The 24,984-nt window shown below is 40.0% G+C and overlaps 2 protein-coding genes across 20 annotated transcripts in view; one reads left to right on the forward strand and one right to left on the reverse strand.

The window, feature by feature from the left end:
- Positions 1–600: 600 nt before the first annotated feature.
- STARD6 (StAR related lipid transfer domain containing 6) lies at positions 601–22,617 on the reverse strand. Of its 18 annotated transcripts, none has more exons than XM_041739902.1 (8): positions 22,201–22,617; positions 21,332–21,415; positions 19,668–19,761; positions 15,659–15,708; positions 11,688–11,814; positions 8,004–8,121; positions 4,808–4,901; positions 601–1,109 (listed from the first exon to the last, which is right to left on the reverse strand). In XM_041739902.1, the coding sequence occupies exons 3-8, from the start codon at positions 19,755–19,757 to the stop codon at positions 911–913; spliced, it is 678 nt and encodes a 225-aa protein (XP_041595836.1). In that variant the 5' UTR covers positions 19,758–19,761; positions 21,332–21,415; positions 22,201–22,617; the 3' UTR covers positions 601–910. The 18 variants fall into 18 exon arrangements, with proteins under 18 accessions (XP_041595836.1, XP_041595832.1, XP_041595834.1 ...); XM_041739898.1 differs by having other exon boundaries at positions 19,668–20,487; XM_041739900.1 differs by having other exon boundaries at positions 22,068–22,617.
- A 100-nt stretch (positions 22,618–22,717) lies between these two features.
- C24H18orf54 (chromosome 24 C18orf54 homolog) overlaps positions 22,718–24,984 on the forward strand; it is a 25,459-nt gene continuing 23,192 nt past the window's right edge. For both annotated transcript variants that reach the window (XM_041739804.1, XM_041739805.1), the window contains exon 1: positions 22,718–23,721. The gene's annotated coding sequence lies outside the window, so the exon portion shown is untranslated. The remainder of the gene's footprint in view (positions 23,722–24,984) is intronic.

Raw genomic sequence — 24,984 nt, forward strand, 5'->3', positions numbered from 1 at the left:
GAATATATGGAAGGCAATAAGGAGACTCAGACAATGATTGCTGTGTCATTCCTCAAGTCTGAAGGTCCCTGGGCAGTTTGCCTTCTTTTCACCTCTGCTTGAATCTTCATATTCTTATATGCAGAATCTTTTAGTTTTAAGAGGAAGGATTTGGGAGGAATGGGTTACTACATCTTGGCCAGAACCAAAAGTTGATTCATGATGCATTTTTTTTTTAAGATTTTATTTATTTATTCATGAGAGACACAGAGAGAGGCAGAGACAGGCAGAGGGAGAAGCAGGCTCCATGGCTCCATGCAGGGAGCCCCATGCGGGACTCCATCCTAGGACCCATGGATCATGACCTAAGCCAAAGGCAGACGCTCAACCACTGAGCCACCCAAGTGCCCCTGGTGATTTATTTCTAATTCATCATGCAGATCTAAAAAGATCTCAAACACAGGCTAAAAACTTATAAACTTCTATTAATCCCTGATTCACTCAATTTTAAATTTTAGATATCATTCTTCATACATTCTATTGGAATTCTTCTCAGTTTTTATGTTCCTATCTCCTACAATGATCAATTTAAACAGTAAATGAAGAAAAAACAATTTAAAATATATTTTAATTTTTAATTAATGCTGACTTCTGACTGCGTATTTTTTCTTACTGATTCTTTTACAGAGCATTTTCCAGGGGAAAAAAGCAACAGATAAAAGTGCATTAAGAACATTTGTTATTAACATCATTCTTATATGAGATTAAAAGCTATATTTAATGCTGTTCTCTTGTACAACTATGAGTTCTTATTTTCACAAAGTGCCTTCAGTAATTTGTACAAGGATATTGTCTAGAATAGTGTAACAGTATTTATGCATACTGACTTGGAAGTAAACTGCAGTCATTGCCACACATGCTTTCTACGGCCTTAATTCTTTAGGAACGATGAGTGACCACCCTGATGGTGTCCGCATCCCGATGGACTTCTCAGCGCCTTTATTCCGTCCTTTGCATTGAGGATGAAGCTTACCAAGTTGGAAGGCATGGTTGCTTCAATTATGGATGGGGACAATTTTCCTCTCATTTCTGTCTGAATAAACATCACTAGTTTGGAATGTGCTGGGTTCCTGTAAACAAAGGAAGAGTTAAAAAAATATAAAGATTTTTAAAATTTGTCCATTGAGCGTCTAAGTTTATAGATACCAGGATTCTTGTCTTGTTTACCATGGATTCCCTCCATAGTGCTTATGACAGAACAGTTACTGAGGAGGGAGGAGGGAAGGATGCAAAAAAGGGGCCGAGTGGTTTGCACTCATAAACATCGTACATAAAAAAATTAAGTAGCCAGACAACCTGTTAAGTCTTCAGTCAGCTTTTCCTTTTTGTCATCTTAACTTTTAAATCACAAAATTAATGTATGCTTATAAAAATTTAAACAATTTTCATAATTATTCTCCTTATTATGTTCTCCAGAGATCATCACTGTACCTTTTGCTGCATCTTCTTAGACTACTGTCTGTGTATACAGGAAGAGAGCATGCATATGTGCGGATGTGGATACCTACCCCACACATATACACAATGTACAGACTTTTGTCTTTACAAAAATGACCTACTTTTCTGTAACTAGTTTTATTTTCCCTCTTAGTAGGTATCAAGCACTTTTTTCTGTTGATACATACATATCTGCTTAATTGTTTTTCATGACTGCATATAGTATTCGTCTATGTAACCAATCCTTTATTGACTATCATTTTGATTATTTCTCTTTTTACCACTATAAAGCTGCACTAAAACGTCTTTGTAATGTATACATATGCACTTCTACAAGTACATGAAACTTCTAGGTCAAAGGTTTTGTGCATTTAACATTTTGAAATGTTCTTTCCAAATGACATTAGGAAGACTAGTATTTTATATTCTAACTCAGTAATCTTCAAACTGGAGTATGTGAAGACTTTCCAAAGGGTATGCGAGGATGAATAACACTTAAGGGAATGAATTTTCAAATCTCTAATTTCCTTTTCCCTACATTGATCTGAGACTGTCTCTGATGGAGATGAAGGCTCCTCCTTTCCCACCAGCCTGTTCATATCATCCTTCTGTTGCTTTACAGAACAAAGGTATACCTGTCATCTTCCCTGAATAGCACCAAATGATACTACGGTGCTTTACTCTGGCATTTAAAAATCTCTGAGATGCCAAAGGGAAAATCTGATCTACCGGAAGTGAATTGAGAAAGTGAATGACTAATGACTGGATAATAAATTCTTACCAAGTCATGTTGTCAATTCTTTGCTTTCAATAACATTTAAGGGTCTAACTTAGTTGTCAGCTGATAAGTCATTAAAAATAGTATTTGACTCTAGATTGTTATGTAATTTATGGTACACAACACAAAAGAATTTCAAGACATTTAATGACAGTCCTGGAATTATACTCTTTTCATTTTAGCGCAGTTATATAAACAAACCTTTTGAGTGCTTACATTCATAAAAATGCAGAAGAGTGAACAATAGTAAGTACAATCTCATTTTACCAGTATTACCAATTACAGGTAAATTAGTTGTAATTGTTAGAAGAATGTACTCTGGAATGGTTTGAAGCTGAGCTTTGCTATTACCTATGTTTAACCTCGAAAAAATTACTTAGTCTTTCTGGACTTCCATTTTCGTTTCTGCAAAAAGACAGTAGTACTACCTACACTTCATGGGGCTGTTGGGATGACCAAATGAATCAATATATGTAAACTGTTTATATAGTGCCTAGAACCAAGTTAAGTGCTACCTAAGTTTTGCTAATAATAAAAGGTGTGTTTTCAGTAAGTTTGTTTTTATATTTAATAGTTATGTAAAATCTGGTAATATATTTTTTATTTTGATCATGTAATAATAATTTAGTACCCATATATTTTGTGACATTTAGATACTTAAGATCACAAAGAAAATGGATTTTTAAAATTAAACACTTATGTTTGCAAAGAAGAATTACAGGGTGATTAGTAAAAGAATAAAATAATCCAAATATAAAATATATTCTATTAGGATTAAATTATGTGAGGGAGAAAAAGTAAGAGTGTGGGAGCAATGAGAAAATCGATTATGTAAATTTCTGACTGTTAAAGGTTGTATGTATTTTGAAGCTGATAGTTATAATAGGTTTCCAATTATGGTATTTAGAATTTATTGGATATGTTTATAAGAGTTACATAACACTTTTTTTAGAGTGTCAATATTTAGAGTGCTAAAAATTGCACCCTCCTATTTAATCCTATGAAAATTTTAGTAACTTAAAAATGTGCAAGGTGGAGTACAGTTTTACAAAATTCTTTTGGAGGGGTATGAAGACCACTGCTTCAACAAATCACTGAGGGTCCATTTTCTTCTACTCTTGTCTATGGAGAGTTTAGACTATTTTCTTGGTGTCCCAGTGGCTAGATTGAGAATATTCACTAGCTGCTGGAAAGGTCTTAAATCTCTATTTGAGTTTGCTAGGGCTTTACATGCTTAAGGAAACCTTTCCAGTATTTACTAGAGAGCACCTTTACTACTTATAAGTTTTAGAAGCTTACTACATGACATTTACAAACGTGGGCTGCCCAAAATGTTGTGCTGCATGAAAAGAGAAGGTACAAAGGAATCACTTTTTTGTTGGTACCTTTCCCTGAGACTATGAATGAGGCTATATCTTTTCCTCTGATAGGATGCTAGGCAGAGCTCGCACCCTAGATGGGATATCTAGATCAGAGCTTTTGTCCCACGTTTCTCGTAGCAGAAAGGGAAAGTTGACAAGATGCAAGAAGGGGACTCAGCCTGTGAAGCGCAGATCAGAGTGTGTAGCTTCTCAACTACAGTCCTTCCCAGCTGTTGATTTATGCAACTGATCTGAAGCAGGAATCCTTGTTTTGTTTTCTTCTGCTGTGGAGAATAAAGTCTTGACCATAGTTTCAAAGTTAACACGTGGGAGGAAAGACCATGTATCGCCATCATCACCATCTGCACCGATGATCCTATTAATGTACGTAATTGTGAATTTCTTTCAGTTCTCTAATTCAGTAGAGAAAATATTAAGAATACAGTCTATAATGTAATTTTGACTTTCTTTTAATTGTAATTTTTGACTTTCTTCTCATTTTTTTTTTATCCTTCTATTGAGAGATTTATATCTGGCCAATATAAAATTTTACATGTTTTTATGCGCCAGTATCTTTTACTTGTATGAAATCATTTAACAAAAAAAACTTAAGGAATTTGTGAAATGATATACATTGAATTAATGTACATCCATTCACAAAATGTGTATCTTTTATGTTACCATTCATCCCTAGGCTGCTCACCTATAGGCAGTGACTCCTTTGATTTCTCTAGCTCTTTTCAAATTTACCTACTGTAGGTCTCATTCTGCAGGTATTTGTAGGTAGTCCACTGGAAAGAATTCATTTAAGGTAAAGCATTCATTACTGATAAATGTGAGTGTATTATAATTCTATTTATTAATTTACAAAAATTCCTTAAAATTCACAGAAGTAACTCTAATGGGGAAATAAAAAGCATCAAGTTAAGGTTAACTGGGAGTGAGGGGACAGAAGGGAATGTGTATGTGTGACTAGTCCCAGAGACCTCAAATTATACTTTATAGGGAATTATCTATTCTGATTATTAAAATACTTATAAAATTTATTTTTTAATTGCGCTTAGGGGCAATTTTTTTCCTAACAGAATATGCTGGCACACACTTCTACCAATGAATTAGGAATCCTTTAGTTAAGAAATCACAAACTGAACTGAAAAACTTGTTAAAATAAATAAATGCAAGTAACACTTACTCTTGCAGAGGAGAACATATATAGCCACAAGCATGGTTATAACCACGGACATAATTTGAAGATGGAGGATATGCTGGAAAATCCACACTGTTAGCTAAGCGATTTAAAAAAAAAAAAGTTTTAATGAAGCCTGTTCCACAAAGATGAAAAGTTTTATTTCAAGTAGCATATTTTTAAAATTGTATGCGATAGCATTTAAATTAGTTATTTTCAGCACTGATATTAATTTTATATGTGTGTATGTTTGTACATATTCATATGTACACAGATCAAAATTGTGAATATGCCAGTATGAGCACTATTGTCCTCTCAAATTTTCTCCTGTTAGTATCTCTAAAGATGCTATTACCCTTTACATAAAACAAAAAGTATCATTTAATTACTTTCTGAGATTTGAAGCAAAAGAAGAAATCACAAAGGAAAAGACTATTCCGTTAGGATAGTGGGTTTGTAGTTCTTTTTTGGTTAATAGTTATCTATTTATTTATTATTTAGGGTTAGATCCTTTTAAATCTACTTATTTTTTAAGTTTTTATTTGAATTCCAGTTGCTTAACATACAGTGGAATATTAGTTTCAGGTGTAGAATATAAGTGATTCAACATTTATATACAACATGTTAATCATTTTTTAAATAAAATATTTGATATGGTTATTTGGTCTATTAACGAAGATAGTTTAAATGCTCTTTTCTGCTGGGGCACCTGGGTGGTTCAGTCGGATAAGTATCAGACTGTTGGTTTTGGCTCAGGTCCTGATCTCAAGGTGCTGGGATCCAGCCCTGGGTCAGGCTCCATGCCCAGTGTGGAGCTGGCTTGGGATTATCTCTGCCGGCTTCCCCCTGCACTCACTCACTCTTCTTCTAAAGTAAATAAATACATCTTTTAAAAAATGCTCTTTCTGCCAATTCCCTGTAGCTAATTCAAAGTATAATTAAAAGTCAGTAGAGTATGTTTTAGCAATTATGCAGCATAACTATATTGTATGTAAATGTAAAACGGAGCTGATTTGATTATGATTAAGTTTGTGATAATTATATAGACACTTTCTAAAAATATTTTTAAAAATATATTTGTGGGACAGCCCAGGTGGCTCAGCAGCATAGCGCCACCTTCAGCCCAGGGCCTGACCCCGGGGGTCCTGAGATTGAGTCCCCTATCCGGCTCCCTGCAAGGAGCCTACTTCTCCCTCTGCCTGTGTCTCCGCCTCTTTCTCTCTCTGTGTCTCTCATGAATAAATAAATAAAATCTTTAAATATATATATATATATATATTTGTTTTTTCTGTGCAACTGATTCCTGCTCTTGTCAGAAAAGATTGATTTTCCTGTATGATTTTAACATAAGCAGTCAATTCTATGGGAAATGCAATGTCAAACACTGGCTTAGGAACAGCTTAAGAGACAAATGTGGCTGAATGCATTTCCCATATTCATGACCTGTTCATCACCTCATCAGAGCCTGTTGTGTTGGCATAAAGGTACGGCCAGAGGTGATATTAGTATTTTGTCTCTGTTTAAAATATGGAGATTATCCTTGTCTTTCTTTAAAACTTTTTTTGTTATATCACAAACTAGTATGGGTCTTTTGTGAGGCATGTGGGATGACAGCACAGATTTTGAAAGTCAGAAGACGTGAGTTTTAATTCTGGTTCAGGTGCTTATTAGCCATATAACTGTATCACTTAGTTTCCTCACTGGTGAAATAATGCACACAAAATATTTAGCTTAAAACAAGCTGTACAATAAGTTAAATAACAAATGGAACATTAAGAAAACCTAATATTCATCAAAAATTCATTTAAGAAAACTGCTTAAGGCAGATTTAGTATCGATCACCGGATGATTGAGTACTACTACTATTTGTTGATTGTAACTTCCATAATTCTTTTTTACCTTCCCTCTGATCGCTAAAAAGGAGATTAAAATGGTCTGCTTCAAAATATAGAAAACAACAGATCTAGAATGCAGACACCCAGTATTTTGTGCTGGAGGCAGTGAATAAAATTTATGTGCTCTCATTTAAGAAGGAGACAGCTCAGTGACAACTGTATGAACCTACAAGAGACAGCTACAGGGAAGGGACGAATCTCAGGCCTTAGCGGCACACTGCAATACACTGTGTTCGAGTGAGGACTGTTAGGAGGACCATGACGCATCTGGACTCTGAGCCTTAGAGTCCTACAGAGGTAGCAGAGCAACGGAAACCGTGCTGGAAAATAATTAACAGCACTTAACTGTCCTATCCCCAAGCAGTTTACAATAGGGAAAGCTATTCAGATAGGAATGGTGAGATTAAATTGAAATCTGGAGAAAAATGGCTCTAGGCCACTGTCCTACCAAAGTCCCTTCACCAGAAGTTCCTTCATCTATGTGAGTCCAAAGATCTTTGTGGTATGAACTGGTATGTTTTAAGTGAACGAAGCAAGTTAGGAAATGATCACCTGTTTGCATTTTATAGAGTGACACATTTTTGGGAGGGCTAAGGATATAACAAAATCTCCAATTTCTGAAAGAAATATAAGGGACAGCCCGGGCGGCTCAGCGGTTTAGCGCCACCTTCAGCCCAGGTTGTGATCCTGGGAGACCCGGGATTGAGTCCCAGCATGGAGCCTGCTTCTCCCTCTGCCTGTGTCTCTGCCTCTCTCTCTCTCTCATTAATAAATAAATCTTAAAAAAAAATAAATATAAGCACATTTATGTAAAGACTTGTCTAAAGAAAATTTCTTCAGGAATTTTATCTTACTGGATATGCCCATTCTACACAATTCAAGTATAATATTATGTATCCAAAAATTAACTTTGTATCTAGATTAGCTATATATCATATAAGCTATATATATATCATATAAGCTATGTATATATATCATATAAGCTATATATACATATAAGATGTATATGCTGTGAAGTTTTAGTTTATAAGCACCTGTCTATACCTAGTCCTGCATGCTATAAGCTGCAAGAAGGCCAAGAGATACCATAATTATTTACTGATGTTAATGGCACCTCCGGAGTTGGGTAAAATGTCAGGCTTCTTTGTCTATACTATACATATATTTACTGGTCTCACTAAGTAAAAAAAAATAAAAATTAAAAATTAATTGAACACACACAGTACCTTCCAAACTGAGTTAAAGGAAAACACATTTATTAATGACTCATAAGAATTCCAAAATGTGGGCAAATTGTTCCAACTTACAACTGATAATATCCATATTCCCTTCACAGCGCTTGAAGTACACTAAGTCGACAAAGTCCCGGGGGGAGATTGAGCCCATGGCAAAGCTTTGTGTGATGGTATGACATATGCATGTGTCCTGCAACAAATCAAACCATAAAGATTGCAGCAGTTACTTAATATCTATTCTTTGTATCACTTCACAAAGCATTTCACTGAGTACGGTTAGCTACTTTTTGGAAAAAGCAGGGATTTGAAATCATAAGAGCTTATCAAATCAGCTTGCATTTTCACTGTTAGAGGAACATTGTATCTATAAGTGCAAGGTAACAAAAGCAAAAGTGAACAAGTGGGACTACATCTAACTAAAAAGCTCTGCACAGCAAAGGATACTATAAATAAAAAGGCCATGCTACAAGGGGAGAAAGTCATTTGCAAATCATGTACCTGGTAAAGCATTAATTAAGTGCAGAAAATTCAGAATGGAATCTTGTTATCATCTACTCTTTAAATTTTTATTTTTTTAAATATATTTTTTTATTTTTTTATTTTATTTTTTTTTAATTTTTATTTATTTATGATAGTCACAGAGAGAGAGAGAGAGGCAGAGACACAGGCAGAGGGAGAAGCAGGCTCCATGCACCGGGAGCCCGACGTGGGATTCGATCCGGGGTCTCCAGGATCGCGCCCTGGGCCAAAGGCAGGCGCCAAACCGCTGCGCCACCCAGGGATCCTTTAAAGATTTTTTAAAAATTTATTTATTCATGAAAGACAGAGAGAGAGAGAGAGAGAGGCAGAGACACAGGCAGAGGGAGAAGCAGGCTCCACGCAGGGAGACTGACGTGGGACTCGTCCCGGGTCTCCAGGACCACACCCTGGACCTAAGGTGGCACTAAATCGTTGAGCCACCTGGGCTGCTACCCTTTAAATTTTTAGATGAAGAAACTGAAGCCTAACAGATTAAATCACATGCAAAACTGGAGATAAGGGCAGAACTAAACCCCATGTTCCTGATTCCCAGGACAGAACTATTCCTCCCAGTCCACACCAGCCAGATAATATATTCTAAAGAATATATTGGTTTAGCACCCGTGGGGTAAGGCCTAAAATTAAAGACTGGTGTTCTGTGCTGCCTGGACATCTGCTGAAATCAGGAGAGTCTTGACTGGCCCAGCTGCAAGTTACTCTCCCCATCTGTCCTCCAGGTGAGGGCCCTAAGCCAAACAGCACTCCTGAGCAGCAGGATCAGGCCACTTCCCACCTGTGCCCCGCTGCGATGCAAAACTATTCCAACAACCAAGCATAGCCTCCTGTAGGAGTCGGGTCAGGCCAACCTCTGGGTACTACAAAGTGGGTCTTGCACAACCCCTGACTATCCACTCCGGGCCTGGGTGCAACTCCCAGGCCACATCGCGTGGCACGGCGTGACCTGGAGTGCTGAGCCTGCACGCTACCCCTCGGCACTGCTGCCCCAGCATCCACTTTGGGGCCACTCACGGGGAGCTAAGCATGTGCCTTAGAAGTCGCCACCGAGTCACAAGCGAGGGTCAGCTCCCGAGGGAACCTCCTCGCCTTCGGCCTTCCCCTCGGGGCTCCCTGACAGTGGCGCCTGCACTTTACAGAATGCCCCGCCCTCCTTGTTGGGATCCAGCCTGACCCAGGATTCCCAGAGCGCTGCACCTGCAGGCACAGACCACGGCCCCGGACTCCGGCTCCCATGCCCCCCCCCCCGGGGCTCCTGGAAGCAGGCTGTGACGCCTTCAGGGACTGGTGACCAATGCACTTCTCTGTTTCAATTTCTCCTGTCGTCTTTGGTTGAAACGTGGCTCACCATCCGGCACCGCGGGCTCCGCTTCACAAAGGCCGATGTAAGTCGAAGGGCTGTCTCCTGGGCTATGACGATGATTACCAAACTGCTGACCTCATTTGCCTAGTGTCAGACGTCCTATGTTTGATCACCCCCATAACCCCAGAGCAGGAATCCCTCCCGCCCTCATTTTTTTTTTTTTTAGATTTTATTTATTTATTCATGAGAGAGAGAGAGAGAGAGACAGAGACAGAGACACAGGCAGAGGGAGAAGCAGGCTCCACGCAGGGAGCCCAACGTGAGACTGGATCCTGGGTACCCAGGATCAGGCCCTGGGCTGAAAGCAGCGCTAAACCGCTGAGCCACCTGGGCTGCCCCCCTCCCTCCCTCAGTAGTGGGGGTAAATGAGTCAGTAAGAAACATGCCCAGAGATGCATATTATGAAATTCATAGGAGGGTAAAATAATTCTTAGACTGCAATGCTACTCAGAGGTAATGTAGTATATTGGAAAAGGCACAGAATTTGGAATCAGGAGATCAAGCATGAAGTCATGGCTCTACCACATATTGGCTGTAGTGACCTTGGGCAAATCACATATTTTCTCTGAATCTGTTAAGGTTTTTTGATGCCAAATCTAGTATTCTTTCCATTATTAAAGTTGACTTGCAGCAAAGCAGACATGTATGAAGTATGAATGGAACTGTGTAATTAGTATCACAGAGTCATGAGGGGGAACAGTCCAGTGTTTGAATTTCATTCATGATGGACTGTTTCTCAAACTGTAAGTTTAAATCCCAGGAGGGTAATGGACAGGTGTTTCTTGTGCATAGGAACTTCAGGACCGCTCTACAAAACGGAATATTTACCTTCCTGGGCTTTTCCACAACCTCTCCTCACTCCCAAGCTTTAAAATCAATTTAGGGGCAGCCTGGGGTAGCCCAGCAGTTTAGCGCCACCTTCAGCCCAGGGCGCAATCCTGGAGTCCCGGGATCCAGTCCCACATCGGGCTCCCTGCATGGAGCCTGCTTCTCCCTCTGCCTGTGTCTCTGCCTCTCTCTCTCTCTCTCTCTCTGTATCCTCATGAATAAATAAAATCTTTAAAATAAATAAATAAAATAAATTTAATAAAATGAGGTAAAGGTAACTTACAGAGTTCTAACTAAATAATGTGATGGCAGATATGTGGGACATTGTTTTCACGTGTGGAATGTGGCTTGGAGACACAAAGAACCAAAGACCCAGTGACCTGAAATTTTACAAATGCAACTGTTTGTGAAAATCATAAAGGTTTGCTATATGACTCAATTTTTAAAAACAGTTTATTGAGGGATCTTTGAGTGGCTCAGCGGTTAAGCATCTGCCTTCGGCTCAGGACATGAACCTGGAGTCCCGGGATCAAGTCCCACATCGGGCTCCCTGCTTCTCCCTCCTCCTGTGTCTCTGCCTCTCTCTGTGTGTCTCTCATGAATAAATAAAATCTTTTAAAAAAATTACATGCTGTTTGCTCTTGAGTCTTTACAGTATGTGTCTGCGTTGCTCTTGTTATCTAATGTATTATAACCAAGATAAATCTACTGACTTCCCATCAAAGAAGGCATGCTTAATCTTTTTCTTCCACCTAATGGGGGAGGTGAATACAGTAACTCCCTTCAAGACTAAAGACACATCTGCAAGAGCTGGCTAGATTCAGAATGTGCTAAGCCTTTACAACAGAATCAGGCTAATTGGCATTAAACTTTTGATTAATAATGAGGGAAGTTTTAAGACTTTTACAAAGATTTCAATTCGAGTCTATAAAATATGAAGTGTCTACATCATATAAGTTAATATACTCAAATCACTAATAAAACTAAAATACATTGATACAGCAAGAGTCCAATATCAAACAATAAATTACCGAATCAATCCTGTGTACCATATTGTACACTTTTAATGCTTTATCCCATGTAACTCTGTTTTCAGGTTTGTAGAGGAAATCAGATAGGTTAGTTGTCGATTCTGGAATCACTCCTTCAACACGATATCTATAGTTAAAATAGAGAAAATTCAAAATTTAACATGTTTAGTCTAAGCTCAAAATACAATGCTATCATAGTATAAAGTAGGCTAATTTAGCAAGTAACAGGAAAAACACTTGTAGGTAGTATCAGCAATTCAAAACACTAATATTCAACTGCAATTAGCCAGGTTTATTTAAATAAGCATTAAATAATATAAGTTATTTCAAAATGTATTTTTCTACAAATCTATAGTGTTTTATAGTCGTCTTTTTAGAAGGGCTACAACCTTCTTTTAGAGATTTTCTAAAATCTTTTTCATAAATATTTATTTACCTGTGGTATTTATCATAAGCCAAACGCAACTGATGAGACGTTTGTATGGTTACACATATAGTATCTTGTGGCCCCAAATCTTTCATTTTTTAAAAGATTTTATTTATTTACTCATAAGAGACACACAGAGAGAGAAAGGCAGAGACACAGGCTTCTTGCAGGGAGCCCGATGTGGGACCCCAGGATCACACCCTGAGCTGAAGGCAGATGCTCAACTGCTGAGCCACTCAGGTAACTGTTGTAGCACCAATTCTTAATTTAAGGATGTGATGTGGTCTAAAGCAGTAATCAGCAATTTTTTCACACCAGATAGTATATAATTTAGGCTTTGCAGGTGACCATCATCTACGTTGCAACTATTAACTTTGCAGTAAAGCAGCCACAGACAATATACGAGGAATGGGCATGTCTGTATTACAACTTAACCTTATTCATAAACCATGACTTTTGAATTTCATTTATTTTTCACATGTCAGGATTTGGGCAACTAACTGACCTTCGTGTTTGTCCATCACTGATATTAGGTGTGAGAAAACTGGATTTAGGGGCACCTGGATGGCTCAGCAGTTGAGCGTATGCCTTTGGCTCTGGCGTGATCCTGGAGTCCCAGGATCGAGTCCCACATCGGGCTCCCCTCAGGGAGCCTGCTTCTCCCTATGCTTGTGTCTCTGCCTCTCTCTGTGTCTCTCATGAATAAATAAAATTTTTTAAAAAAATCCAAAACTGATTTGGTCAGAAATCTATTATCCAGGCCAGTATTTCAGAAGCATATTCCTGGTCAAAAACATTTGGAAAAGTTTGACTTAACATTAGGTTTTTTTTTACTCTAGGATTTCTCAGACCTTAGGGGGAATTTCTGCAAGAGAATACAGTCTGGAGTATTTTGAAAAACTTATCTGAGGGGCACCTGTCTGTTTGGCTCAGTCGGGTGAGCAACTATTGATTTCAGCTCCGGTCATGATCTCAGGGTGCTGGGATGGAGCCCTATATCAGCTCCCTACTCAGCGGGGAGTCTACTTCTCCCTTTCTCTCTCCCTCTGCCTCTCCCCCTGCTTATACTCATGCACATTCTCTCTCTCTTTCAAATAAGTAAAATCTTAAAAAAAAGAAAAGAAAAGAAAAACTTATTTGATAATGCAACCCATTTCCCACCTCAAGGCATTTTGAGGGATTACATTTCTCCCAGATACTACTTTGCCAATTAGCACTGGACCATGCTATATATTCCCAAAGCCTGTAATGCTTACACTCTGTTGCACATTCTAATTCATATGCAGATGTTTCTCATATTTACAATTTAAATAAAATGTGAAGCTTTCTTTGATGTACCGGAAAAGTTTTAAGCTTCCCTAGATTTTCCCCATGAATTGATTGCAATCTCACTTTCCTCTCACTCCAGGCCAGGGGAAGTAAACTTTTGACTGATGCAGACCAACCTGACCAACATGTTCAGACTAACTTCCTTTGTAGGAATCTCAATATCTGCCACAGGGAATACAGAATAATAGAGGTATTTTGAAAGATATAAAGTGCTCCAGTCATACTCTCCTTGCATTAGCAAACATGGCAAATTTAGAAGCATCAGAGTTGTGCTTGAGAAAACAAGCATGCAAAATTGAATTTTATTACCTTTTACCAACCTTAATTTTAAACCTGTGTTTGATATTTACTGAACTACAGCACAACTATAAAAAAGAACTAGGGCAGCCCAGGTGGCTCGGCGGTTTAGCGCCGCCTTCAGCCCAGGGCCTGATCCTGGAGTCCAGGGATCAAGTCCCACATCGGGCTCCCTGCATGGAGCCTGCTTCTCCCTCTGCCTGTGTCTCTGCCTCTCTTTCTGTGTGTGTCTCTCATGAATAAATAAAATCTTAAAAAAAAAAAAAACAAACTAAAAAAGACAGTTTTCCAAAACCAGTGTGTGACAGGTAGTCTCTACCGTGGGTCCCAGTGATCCCCACTTCCTGGTACTCACACTTGTGGATTCCCCTTCCCGTGAGTCAGGGCTGGTTCTACTGATTCACTTCTAATAAACTGAATATTCCAAAAGTTATGGGAGGTCACTTCCAGGATTGGGTTGCAGAAAGGCTTTGGCTTCTGACTGGTTTGCTCCTTCTCTTGTTCTCTCCCAGAACCTCACTGTGAGGTATGCAAACTGTCATGTTGTGAGTAGCCCTATGGAGCAGTCCATATGTCAAGGAGCTGAGGAAGGCTTCCAGCCAACAACCATGTATGTGAGCCTGGAAGCAGAGCTGCCTTTAGCTGAGACCAAAGCCTCAGTTGACACCTTGATTGCAGCCTGGTAAGAATCTTTGAGACAGAGGCACCAGGCTAAGCAACATCTGGGTTCCTGACCCACAGGTTCCATAGGATAATAAATGTTAAGTCTCTAAGACATGGGGTAAGATATTTTCGTACATTAATAAATAACTACTATATAGTACATATAAATTTCCCACTTAAAATGTGAGTGCAGAAAGTTCCAATTTTTGTTTAGTTTTGCATGCAAGAGTATAATGCCTCTGATAAAAAAAATCTCAATAAAGCTTTAAAACAGCCCAATTGGGGTTATTCCCTGAATGGCTCTAGGCATGGCATAGCACCTTGCATACAAATATCCAAGTATTATTGAATGAATAAATAACTCCCAAAGTTTCCTTGATGCATAGGTTGCTGTCTATACTTGTCTGATCTGTAAGCACCAAAAAGCTTATCCAAGAGCTTATTCCTCTAGTATGACTGGGCTTGACTTTATCCACTCCCCTTCTTAGTCAATATTTGAAAGTGCTGCTATTAGAGTCATTAATTATTTAGATAATGAAGGCAGGGATCATCTTCCTGATAATTATTAAAATGAATAGGATAAAGCATGCCAGTTTTACTTTATAGTAGAAAACTGGATTGAGACAAAAGATAAGTAAATTCTAGTTAAATGATAAAAGAGCAAGAAATACAAAATGAAGTAGATGAGAGAGTAGACTCCAAAAAAATTGAATGTGATTTCGATAACATGATAATCTGTTTGCATTAATATGATATCGTGGGCAATGAAAGAACAACTCTTAAGAATAAGGTTAAGAATGTCAGCATAATTACCCTCAGTGTAGTTGTATTTGAAAAAACAGGATCCTCAGAAATATCCTTAGAGGCAGCTTTCAGAAAACATTATATATATCAGCAAGAGAAATAAATTGGGGGAAATAAACTATTTTTTTAGTGGTTCATTTAATGGAAAGGCTAAGTGTTTGAAAGGCCACAAAATATTAGTGTTATCAAGAAAATACCCATTTGCTTTTATAGTAATTATCTCATGAGGTAGTAATTATTTCTTTCTTGAAAGATTTTTTTCCTAATTGTCTTCAAGTTTGAAAATGATTAGATGGTACACAATTGCTCTAATTTATTAATATCACATTTCAACCCAGTGACTTTATAAGACTTTATAATTAATTTCTATTTCCTGATTACTATCAAGCAATGTTATAGCTAATGAAGCGGCACTGAATTCAAACAACTATAAAAAGGAACTTGTACTCACAGATTTCCATGGAATTTTTTAGAAGCCTTGCTGGAAACAGTTATCTTTTTCTCAAAGGGGAATAAAAATCCAGAAATAAATTAGCTGTCAGATATGGAAAAAAGTGAAAAGTAAAAACAAACAAACAAAAAGTAAAAATGTATTATTTGGTTCGTAAAAGAAAATATCTTTAAAAGTCTTAATGAATCACTTCTCATTAAGAAATAAACTCTTAAAAAAAAAAAAAAAAAAAAAAAAGGGTTCCCTGGGTGGTGCAGCGGTTTGGCGCCTGCCTTTGGCCCAGGGCGCGATCCTGGAGACCCGGGATCGAATCCCACATCAGGCTCCCGGTGCATGGAGCCTGCTTCTCCCTCTGCCTATGTCTCTGCCTCTCTCTCTCTCTCTCTCTCTCTGTGACTATCATAAATAAATAAAAATTAAAATAAATAAATAAATAAATAAATAAATAAAAGAAATAAACTCTTGAAACACATTTAACTTTTTTTCTTACTGAAGTCTTAACCACTTTCCAGCCTGTTGTGTCTTGATTGTATCCTAAAATTTCTAGTGCAGTTTCTTGGGCAAGTGCCTTATAGTCCATTTACCTGCAAAGTTGTAAAAACAGACAACTGGTAAGAATATAATCATACAAAACAATTTTAAAATGCTGTATTACATTTTAAGACTATTTCTACAGTCTCTCACAGAGTAATGAACAATAATTTTTTATTAAGTTTTTACTTAATAATTGCTAAGTGTGTACATGCATGAATTCCTTCTTCCTTATCTTTCAAACAAGAAAATGTGGTATAGTACGAAGAGCAGGCTTTGGACTCAAAGAGACCCGGGTTGAATCCTGTCTGCCACTAATTGTGAACCACATTATTTAATATTTCCATTTTCCCATTTTCTGGGATAATAGCTAACTCTGCAAAATTAATGAGATAATGCACTTTAATGTCCTATCCCATTACCTGCCATGTAATAGCCATTCAATAAATCATTAATATTTCTAAGAGCTTAATCATATTTTATTTATCTTGTAAAGCATCATAATCTGTTGATCCAGTGTTCCTGGGACTAAGTCTTTTTTAAGTGACGGCAGTGGCACTAAAGAATCTGACCCTTGGCTTCCTCTCCAAAGGCAACTCTTACCTGTCTTCTCTTCCACTCAGCTCCAATCATATTGACCTGGCTGTTCCTCAAATACAATTAAGCATCTTCCTACCTCAGGATCTTTGTACTTGCTGTTCCTTTGTACTTGCTTGTAATATTCTTCCCAAATGAATGACAGACTCCTCTTCATTGGTGACTTTGTTGAAACATTGCCTCTTCAGACAGGATCAAGGTCAAATCAATTCAATATGAACATATTTACTGAACCCCTTACTAGGGATTAGGTACTATGGAGGTGTGGCAAACGCAACTGAGCAAGATACTATTTCTGTTCTGAATGAGTTCAGGAAACTGAAGTCTCATTGGTCCTTTGGCTCATTATCTAGTTTTCCCTTAGAGGAAGCTGGCTTATGGTAGAAGGAATGTGACAACAGACAGCTGGATTCAAATCCTAACTTTGCTGCTCATCACCAACTAAATTATTTTGAATAAATTGTTTAACCTTTGAATAGAATGAGGACAGTAATATCCATCTCATGGGGTCATTATAAAGATGAATTAATATATGCAAAAGTGACTGAAACTGTGGACCCCTTCTTGATCAGAAACATTAGTTTCTTTGCTCAAAATGACACACTTAAATCTATCTTTTTAAAAAAATTCTCCAAAGAGGGCAGCCCGGGTGGCTCAGCAGTTTAGAGCCTTCAGCCCAGGATGTGATTGATCCTGGAGTCCCGGGGATTGAGATCCAGGTCAGGCTCCCTGCATGGAGCCTGCTTCTTGTGTCTCTGCCTCTCCATCTGTGTCTCTCATGAATAAATAAATTATAAATCTCCCAGGGATCCCCACTTCCTGGTACTCATACTTGTGGATTCCCCTTCCCGTGAGTCAGGGCTGGTTCTACTGATTCACTTCTAATAAACTGAATATTCCAAAAGTTATGGGAGGTCACTTCCAGGATTGGGTTGCAGAAAGGCTTTGGCTTCTGACTGGTTTGCTCCTTCTCTTGTTCTCTCCCAGAACCTCACTGTGAGGTATGCAAACTGTCATGTTGTGAGTAGCCCTATGGAGCAGTCCATATGTCAAGGAGCTGAGGAAGGCTTCCAGCCAACAACCATGTATGTGAGCCTGGAAGCAGAGCTGCCTTTAGCTGAGACCAAAGCCTCAGTTGACACCTTGATTGCAGCCTGGTAAGAATCTTTGAGACAGAGGCACCAGGCTAAGCAACATCTGGGTTCCTGACCCACAGGTTCCATAGGATAATAAATGTTAAGTCTCTAAGACATGGGGTAAGATATTTTCGTACATTAATAAATAACTACTATATAGTACATATAAATTTCCCACTTAAAATGTGAGTGCAGAAAGTTCCAATTTTTGTTTAGTTTTGCATGCAAGAGTATAATGCCTCTGATAAAAAAAATCTCAATAAAGCTTTAAAACAGCCCAATTGGGGTTATTCCCTGAATGGCTCTAGGCATGGCATAGCACCTTGCATACAAATATCCAAGTATTATTGAATGAATAAATAACTCCCAAAGTTTCCTTGATGCATAGGTTGCTGTCTATACTTGTCTGATCTGTAAGCACCAAAAAGCTTATCCAAGAGCTTATTCCTCTAGTATGACTGGGCTTGACTTTATCCACTCCCCTTCTTAGTCAATATTTGAAAGTGCTGCTATTAGAGTCATTAATTATTTAGATAATGAAGGCAGGGATCATCTTCCTGATAATTATTAAAATGAATAGGATAAAGCATGCCAGTTTTACTTTATAGTAGAAAACTGGATTGAGACAAAAGATAAGTAAATTCTAGTTAAATGATAAAAGAGCAAGAAATACAAAATGAAGTAGATGAGAGAGTAGACTCCAAAAAAATTGAATGTGATTTCGATAACATGATAATCTGTTTGCATTAATATGATATCGTGGGCAATGAAAGAACAACTCTTAAGAATAAGGTTAAGAATGTCAGCATAATTACCCTCAGTGTAGTTGTATTTGAAAAAACAGGATCCTCAGAAATATCCTTAGAGGCAGCTTTCAGAAAACATTATATATATCAGCAAGAGAAATAAATTGGGGGAAATAAACTATTTTTTTAGTGGTTCATTTAATGGAAAGGCTAAGTGTTTGAAAGGCCACAAAATATTAGTGTTATCAAGAAAATACCCATTTGCTTTTATAGTAATTATCTCATGAGGTAGTAATTATTTCTTTCTTGAAAGATTTTTTTCCTAATTGTCTTCAAGTTTGAAAATGATTAGATGGTACACAATTGCTCTAATTTATTAATATCACATTTCAACCCAGTGACTTTATAAGACTTTATAATTAATTTCTATTTCCTGATTACTATCAAGCAATGTTATAGCTAATGAAGCGGCACTGAATTCAAACAACTATAAAAAGGAACTTGTACTCACAGATTTCCATGGAATTTTTTAGAAGCCTTGCTGGAAACAGTTATCTTTTTCTCAAAGGGGAATAAAAATCCAGAAATAAATTAGCTGTCAGATATGGAAAAAAGTGAAAAGTAAAAACAAACAAACAAAAAGTAAAAATGTATTATTTGGTTCGTAAAAGAAAATATCTTTAAAAGTCTTAATGAATCACTTCTCATTAAGAAATAAACTCTTAAAAAAAAAAAAAAAAAAAAAAGGGTTCCCTGGGTGGTGCAGCGGTTTGGCGCCTGCCTTTGGCCCAGGGCGCGATCCTGGAGACCCGGGATCGAATCCCACATCAGGCTCCCGGTGCATGGAGCCTGCTTCTCCCTCTGCCTATGTCTCTGCCTCTCTCTCTCTCTCTCTCTCTCTGTGACTATCATAAATAAATAAAAATTAAAATAAATAAATAAATAAATAAATAAATAAAAGAAATAAACTCTTGAAACACATTTAACTTTTTTTCTTACTGAAGTCTTAACCACTTTCCAGCCTGTTGTGTCTTGATTGTATCCTAAAATTTCTAGTGCAGTTTCTTGGGCAAGTGCCTTATAGTCCATTTACCTGCAAAGTTGTAAAAACAGACAACTGGTAAGAATATAATCATACAAAACAATTTTAAAATGCTGTATTACATTTTAAGACTATTTCTACAGTCTCTCACAGAGTAATGAACAATAATTTTTTATTAAGTTTTTACTTAATAATTGCTAAGTGTGTACATGCATGAATTCCTTCTTCCTTATCTTTCAAACAAGAAAATGTGGTATAGTACGAAGAGCAGGCTTTGGACTCAAAGAGACCCGGGTTGAATCCTGTCTGCCACTAATTGTGAACCACATTATTTAATATTTCCATTTTCCCATTTTCTGGGATAATAGCTAACTCTGCAAAATTAATGAGATAATGCACTTTAATGTCCTATCCCATTACCTGCCATGTAATAGCCATTCAATAAATCATTAATATTTCTAAGAGCTTAATCATATTTTATTTATCTTGTAAAGCATCATAATCTGTTGATCCAGTGTTCCTGGGACTAAGTCTTTTTTAAGTGACGGCAGTGGCACTAAAGAATCTGACCCTTGGCTTCCTCTCCAAAGGCAACTCTTACCTGTCTTCTCTTCCACTCAGCTCCAATCATATTGACCTGGCTGTTCCTCAAATACAATTAAGCATCTTCCTACCTCAGGATCTTTGTACTTGCTGTTCCTTTGTACTTGCTTGTAATATTCTTCCCAAATGAATGACAGACTCCTCTTCATTGGTGACTTTGTTGAAACATTGCCTCTTCAGACAGGATCAAGGTCAAATCAATTCAATATGAACATATTTACTGAACCCCTTACTAGGGATTAGGTACTATGGAGGTGTGGCAAACGCAACTGAGCAAGATACTATTTCTGTTCTGAATGAGTTCAGGAAACTGAAGTCTCATTGGTCCTTTGGCTCATTATCTAGTTTTCCCTTAGAGGAAGCTGGCTTATGGTAGAAGGAATGTGACAACAGACAGCTGGATTCAAATCCTAACTTTGCTGCTCATCACCAACTAAATTATTTTGAATAAATTGTTTAACCTTTGAATAGAATGAGGACAGTAATATCCATCTCATGGGGTCATTATAAAGATGAATTAATATATGCAAAAGTGACTGAAACTGTGGGACCCCTTCTTGATCAGAAACATTAGTTTCTTTGCTCAAAATGACACACTTAAATCTATCTTTTTAAAAAAATTCTCCAAAGAGGGCAGCCCGGGTGGCTCAGCAGTTTAGAGCCTTCAGCCCAGGATGTGATTGATCCTGGAGTCCCGGGATTGAGATCCAGGTCAGGCTCCCTGCATGGAGCCTGCTTCTTGTGTCTCTGCCTCTCCATCTGTGTCTCTCATGAATAAATAAATAAAATCTTTTAAAAAAAATTCCCCAAAGAGCTGCCTCAATAAACCTCCTTAAAGTTCAATTATCAGAACTATGTCTTAACTGGCTCTCACTTAAAGCCCTAGGTTGGCTCCTAAACCCGCTTTCTCTTGTTTAGTCCTCCAGCAAGGCATAACGCCTAGTTGACATCTCTATTTGAAAAGCTTTACTAAACCATTACAACTCCTTTTAACCCAGTCGACTTTTGGTTTCTTTACCTTTCCTAATCAATCTAGTCCAGAATTTTAATAATTATTGGGACTCTTCTCCAAATCCTTGTGGAGCTCTCCATCTCTCTTAACCTGTGAAGGAACAGAGTAGAATTATTTTGATCCCGTGAATTAGGTCAGCATATTTGATCATTGCCTTTCCAATTTTCTCAGCGTCCTTTACTTTCACTTCATGTCCTCATTAGGAAACACTTGCTATACTCGCCCATGATGAGAGAAAAAGGCAATAAGAGAAATGTTAATAAAAGGGTTTATGAAAAGGACCTTTAAGAAATTATCTTAAAAGAAATAAAAAAAGAAGGACGGGTTAAGAAGACATTCAGGTGGAATGGAAATAAAGATGTGTGGGAAGCCTGGGTGGCTCAACCGGTGAGCATCTGCCTTGGCCCAGGGAGTCATCCCAAGGTCCTGGGGTAGAGTCCCGCATATGGGTCCCTCCAGCCAGCCTACTTCTCCCTCTGCCTATGACTCTGTGTCTCTCATTTATAAATACATAAAATCTTTAAAAAACAAACAAACAAATAAATAAATATGCCTAACTTTTTAAGCTCATGCCATTACGAGTCCTTGACCAGTCCCTGGCCTGTGCTCGTCCCGGCGTGTTTGACACGGTGCTTTATTTCCCACCGGCGGCCTACCTGATATGAGCTGTTGTAGAAAAGGCACCAGTTATTGGAACCGCTATTGGCTCTAGTGGGTCGAGTCCTGCGGGCCTGGCACTCACCTTCAAACCACAATAAGCGCGGTGGATTGAACCGGTTCATTGCACCTCGCAGCTTGTGGACTTTCTCGGTCGCTGAGAAGCGAGGAGAGGATGGGTTTGGGGGTCGCGCAAGGAGCCCCGACGGCGGGGTTACCTGGTGGTGGGGCCTCGGAGCAGCGGGTCACACTCGGCGGGAGAGACGGGCAAGGTGGCCTTCGCCCCTAAGGTCGGCGGGAGAGAAACAGAGCCCGGCGCCGCGACGGCATCCTCCCCTGGCATCAGCACCCGGCGAGGCTGCGTTCTTCGCCCCCCGTATCCCCGTGCACGCGGGCTGCGGCCGGGTCTGCGCGCCTGCTCCTAGAGCGTCCCTTCCTCTGCGCTGCCCGGCGGGGCCCGGCCATCCCGCCCCGGGGACCGAGGCCCCCAGGACTGTTAGCGCCCCGCGCCTGCTGCGGGTGGGGCCGGCGGCCAGCCCCGGGGGGCCGCGCTCGGGGCCGGGGCCGGAACGGCGGCCGCCCGCGCCCAGGGTCCCGGGAGCCCGCGCACCGCGGAGGCCGGCGGGCAGCGCAGCCCCGAGACACGGGGCCGGGGCCCCGCCCTCGCCCCGCCCTCGCCCCGCCCTCGCCCCGCCCACCGAGCTCCACGCATGCGCGCCGCGAGCCAGGGCCGTGTTGGCTCCGTTTGAACACGAGCGCGGGCGTCGCTCCGCTGTGACGGCCGCGCCGGCTGCGAGCGCGGGGGTCCCGGGGTGCCGCGGCCGCAGGGGCGGCGGGGGCGGCGGGGCGTCGTCGCGTGCGCCGTCGGGGAGCAGGCGCGGGCTGCGGTGGGAGTAGCGGACCGGTGCACTTTTATGCGCTGTGGAGACGGAAAACGGTGAGCTCGGCGCGGGAGCGGGGGGCCTCAGGTTTGGAGTTTCCGTCAGGACGGCGGGGGCGGGGGGCGAAGCCGGAGGAGGCCGCGAGGGCCATCCCGGGGGGGGGCGGGGGTGCCCTCGGTGACGGAGGCCGCGGGGGGGGGGCTCTTTCCGGCTTGGTCAGCCGCGGCCTCTTGCTGTGGGAAAGCAGATGTCGGGCCGCGACACGTACCCGCGCAGCTGCCGTTCAGTCCCCGCGGGCTCCACCCGCTCCTCTGGCGCCGAACGTTCTGTTTTTGGTCAAAGGTAAGTGCAATTTTTTTTTCTTTTTTTCTCTCCGTTTAACATTTTATTCTTCCGGAGTGATGGATTTCCTTCTGGAGACGCGAACGGACGTGTTTGCGGAAGAAAGGGTAACACAACGTTGGCGTTGCCTCCACAGGGTCGCGCGGCGGAAGCGGGGGGCGGGGGAAGACCTGGGGCCCGCTGGCGATTGTCCGAGGGGCGATGATGCGCGTAGGGGGTTGGGTTTTTTTTTTCTTTTACGATTTTATTTATTCATTCATGAGAGATACACAGAGAGGCAGAGGGAGAAGCAGGCTCCACGCAGGGGGCCCGACGACCCCGGGTCACGCCCTGGGCCCCCCAGGCGCCCGCACAGGGTTTCCTTAGACTAGTCATTGTACTTCGGTCTATTTGGAAGCTTTCAACAGCAACAGAAAAATCCAATTGCGGATTTCCGTTTTTCGCCTCCTGTGAACGAAAATACATGTCCTCAGCCGCTTGCTAAGATCCGGAATCCAACAGTTTTATCTTTCAGAGGTTTGTTTCTGGTTTTGGAATGACATTGGTGGCCTGTGCCCTGTTGGAATAAGGGAAAAAAATGTTTCGTCAACCAGTATTTACTCGAGAAAATCTAAAGGGCGTTAGGGAGAGGGGTCACGAAAGGTCAGGGCTGACTGTCTTACAGTCCTTTAGAGGGAGCGCCACATCAGGGCGTCGGGGGAAGTCAGGCGGGGTGAGCGCTACTTTCTGGGCTGCTGCTGCTGCTGTCACCTGTCCTGCAAGGGCAGGTGCATGCTCCGAGGCTAAGGCAGGACGGGGTTTTACTCCATTTTAAAGTGGAAAACTTTCAGTATTTTGGCATCAAACTTAATAGTCACTAAGATTACATTATACGTTGTTATGACTTAAACATTCCCAAAATTTTTAATTTTTTTTTAATTTTTTTTTATTTATTTACGATAGTCACACACAGAGAGAGAGAGAGAGAGGCAGAGACACAGGCAGAGGGAGAAGCAGGCTCCATGCACCGGGAGCCCGATGCGGGACTCCATCCCGGGTCTCCAGGATCGCGCCCAGAGCCAAAGGCAGGCGCCAAACCGCTGCACCACCCAGGGATCCCCCATTCCCAAAATTTTATAGTCCAAAGGTAAACGTATTACCTTTATAACATTGTAGGGTGTACTAAGTCCTAGACGTCAGTTTTTTTTTAGTACAGAAGATCCATTTCCACTGATTTTTTTTTTCAAAGTACTGAAGTAGTGCCTGTTCATTCTGTCATTTTTTTAGTTTTTCAAACATAGAGCCTATTAACCATATTAAGGTAGACAGGAATTCTCTCAATTTTAGTAATGGAAAATAGTAAGATGAATATGTTGTCAATTTTCCAAACTGTCTATGTCTCTTTTAAAAGAGAGGTAGGGTGAATCTAACATAAGTGAAAAAATAGTAAGGGCATTGCCATCAATGAAGGTGAGAAAATGATTAACAGTGTTGTTTTGGGGAAAGAGCATGTTGCTGGCTCAATAAACTTGGTATTATCTCTTTATAATAAGTACTGTAAATTATCTTGTCAAGTATTCCCTGGGTGGGTGGAGGAAGGGTTGGCTAAAGTTACGTATTGGCATTTACAGCATTGAAGGTAGATATTCTTATGTGTTGTTTCCAACACCTCGTTTGATGGCTTTAAAAATTTATTGAGCACCTGCTATCTGTAATGCATGATGGTAGGCTTATGAATGGAAAAATATTCTGTATAGGAGAATGTTAGGTATTGTGATGTCATAGAATCTGTCCCCATAA

The sequence above is a fragment of the Vulpes lagopus genome, chromosome 24, assembly GCF_018345385.1.
Source record: "Vulpes lagopus strain Blue_001 chromosome 24, ASM1834538v1, whole genome shotgun sequence".
Classification (NCBI taxonomy): domain Eukaryota; kingdom Metazoa; phylum Chordata; class Mammalia; order Carnivora; family Canidae; genus Vulpes; species Vulpes lagopus.

Excerpts from the sequence above, each read along its gene's own strand:
- STARD6 (XM_041739907.1), bottom strand. The coding sequence starts at position 16,238 with ATGGACTATAAGGCACTTGCCCAAGAAACTGCACTAGAAATTTTAGGA. Across the intron at positions 15,738-16,144 it reads AGTGGTTAAGACTTCAGTAA|TTATTTCTGGATTTTTATTC; the intron begins GAAAAAAAGTTA and ends CTGACAGCTAAT. Across the intron at positions 4,902-8,003 it reads GAATATGGATATTATCAGTT|CTAACAGTGTGGATTTTCCA; the intron begins GTAAGTTGGAAC and ends TAAATCGCTTAG.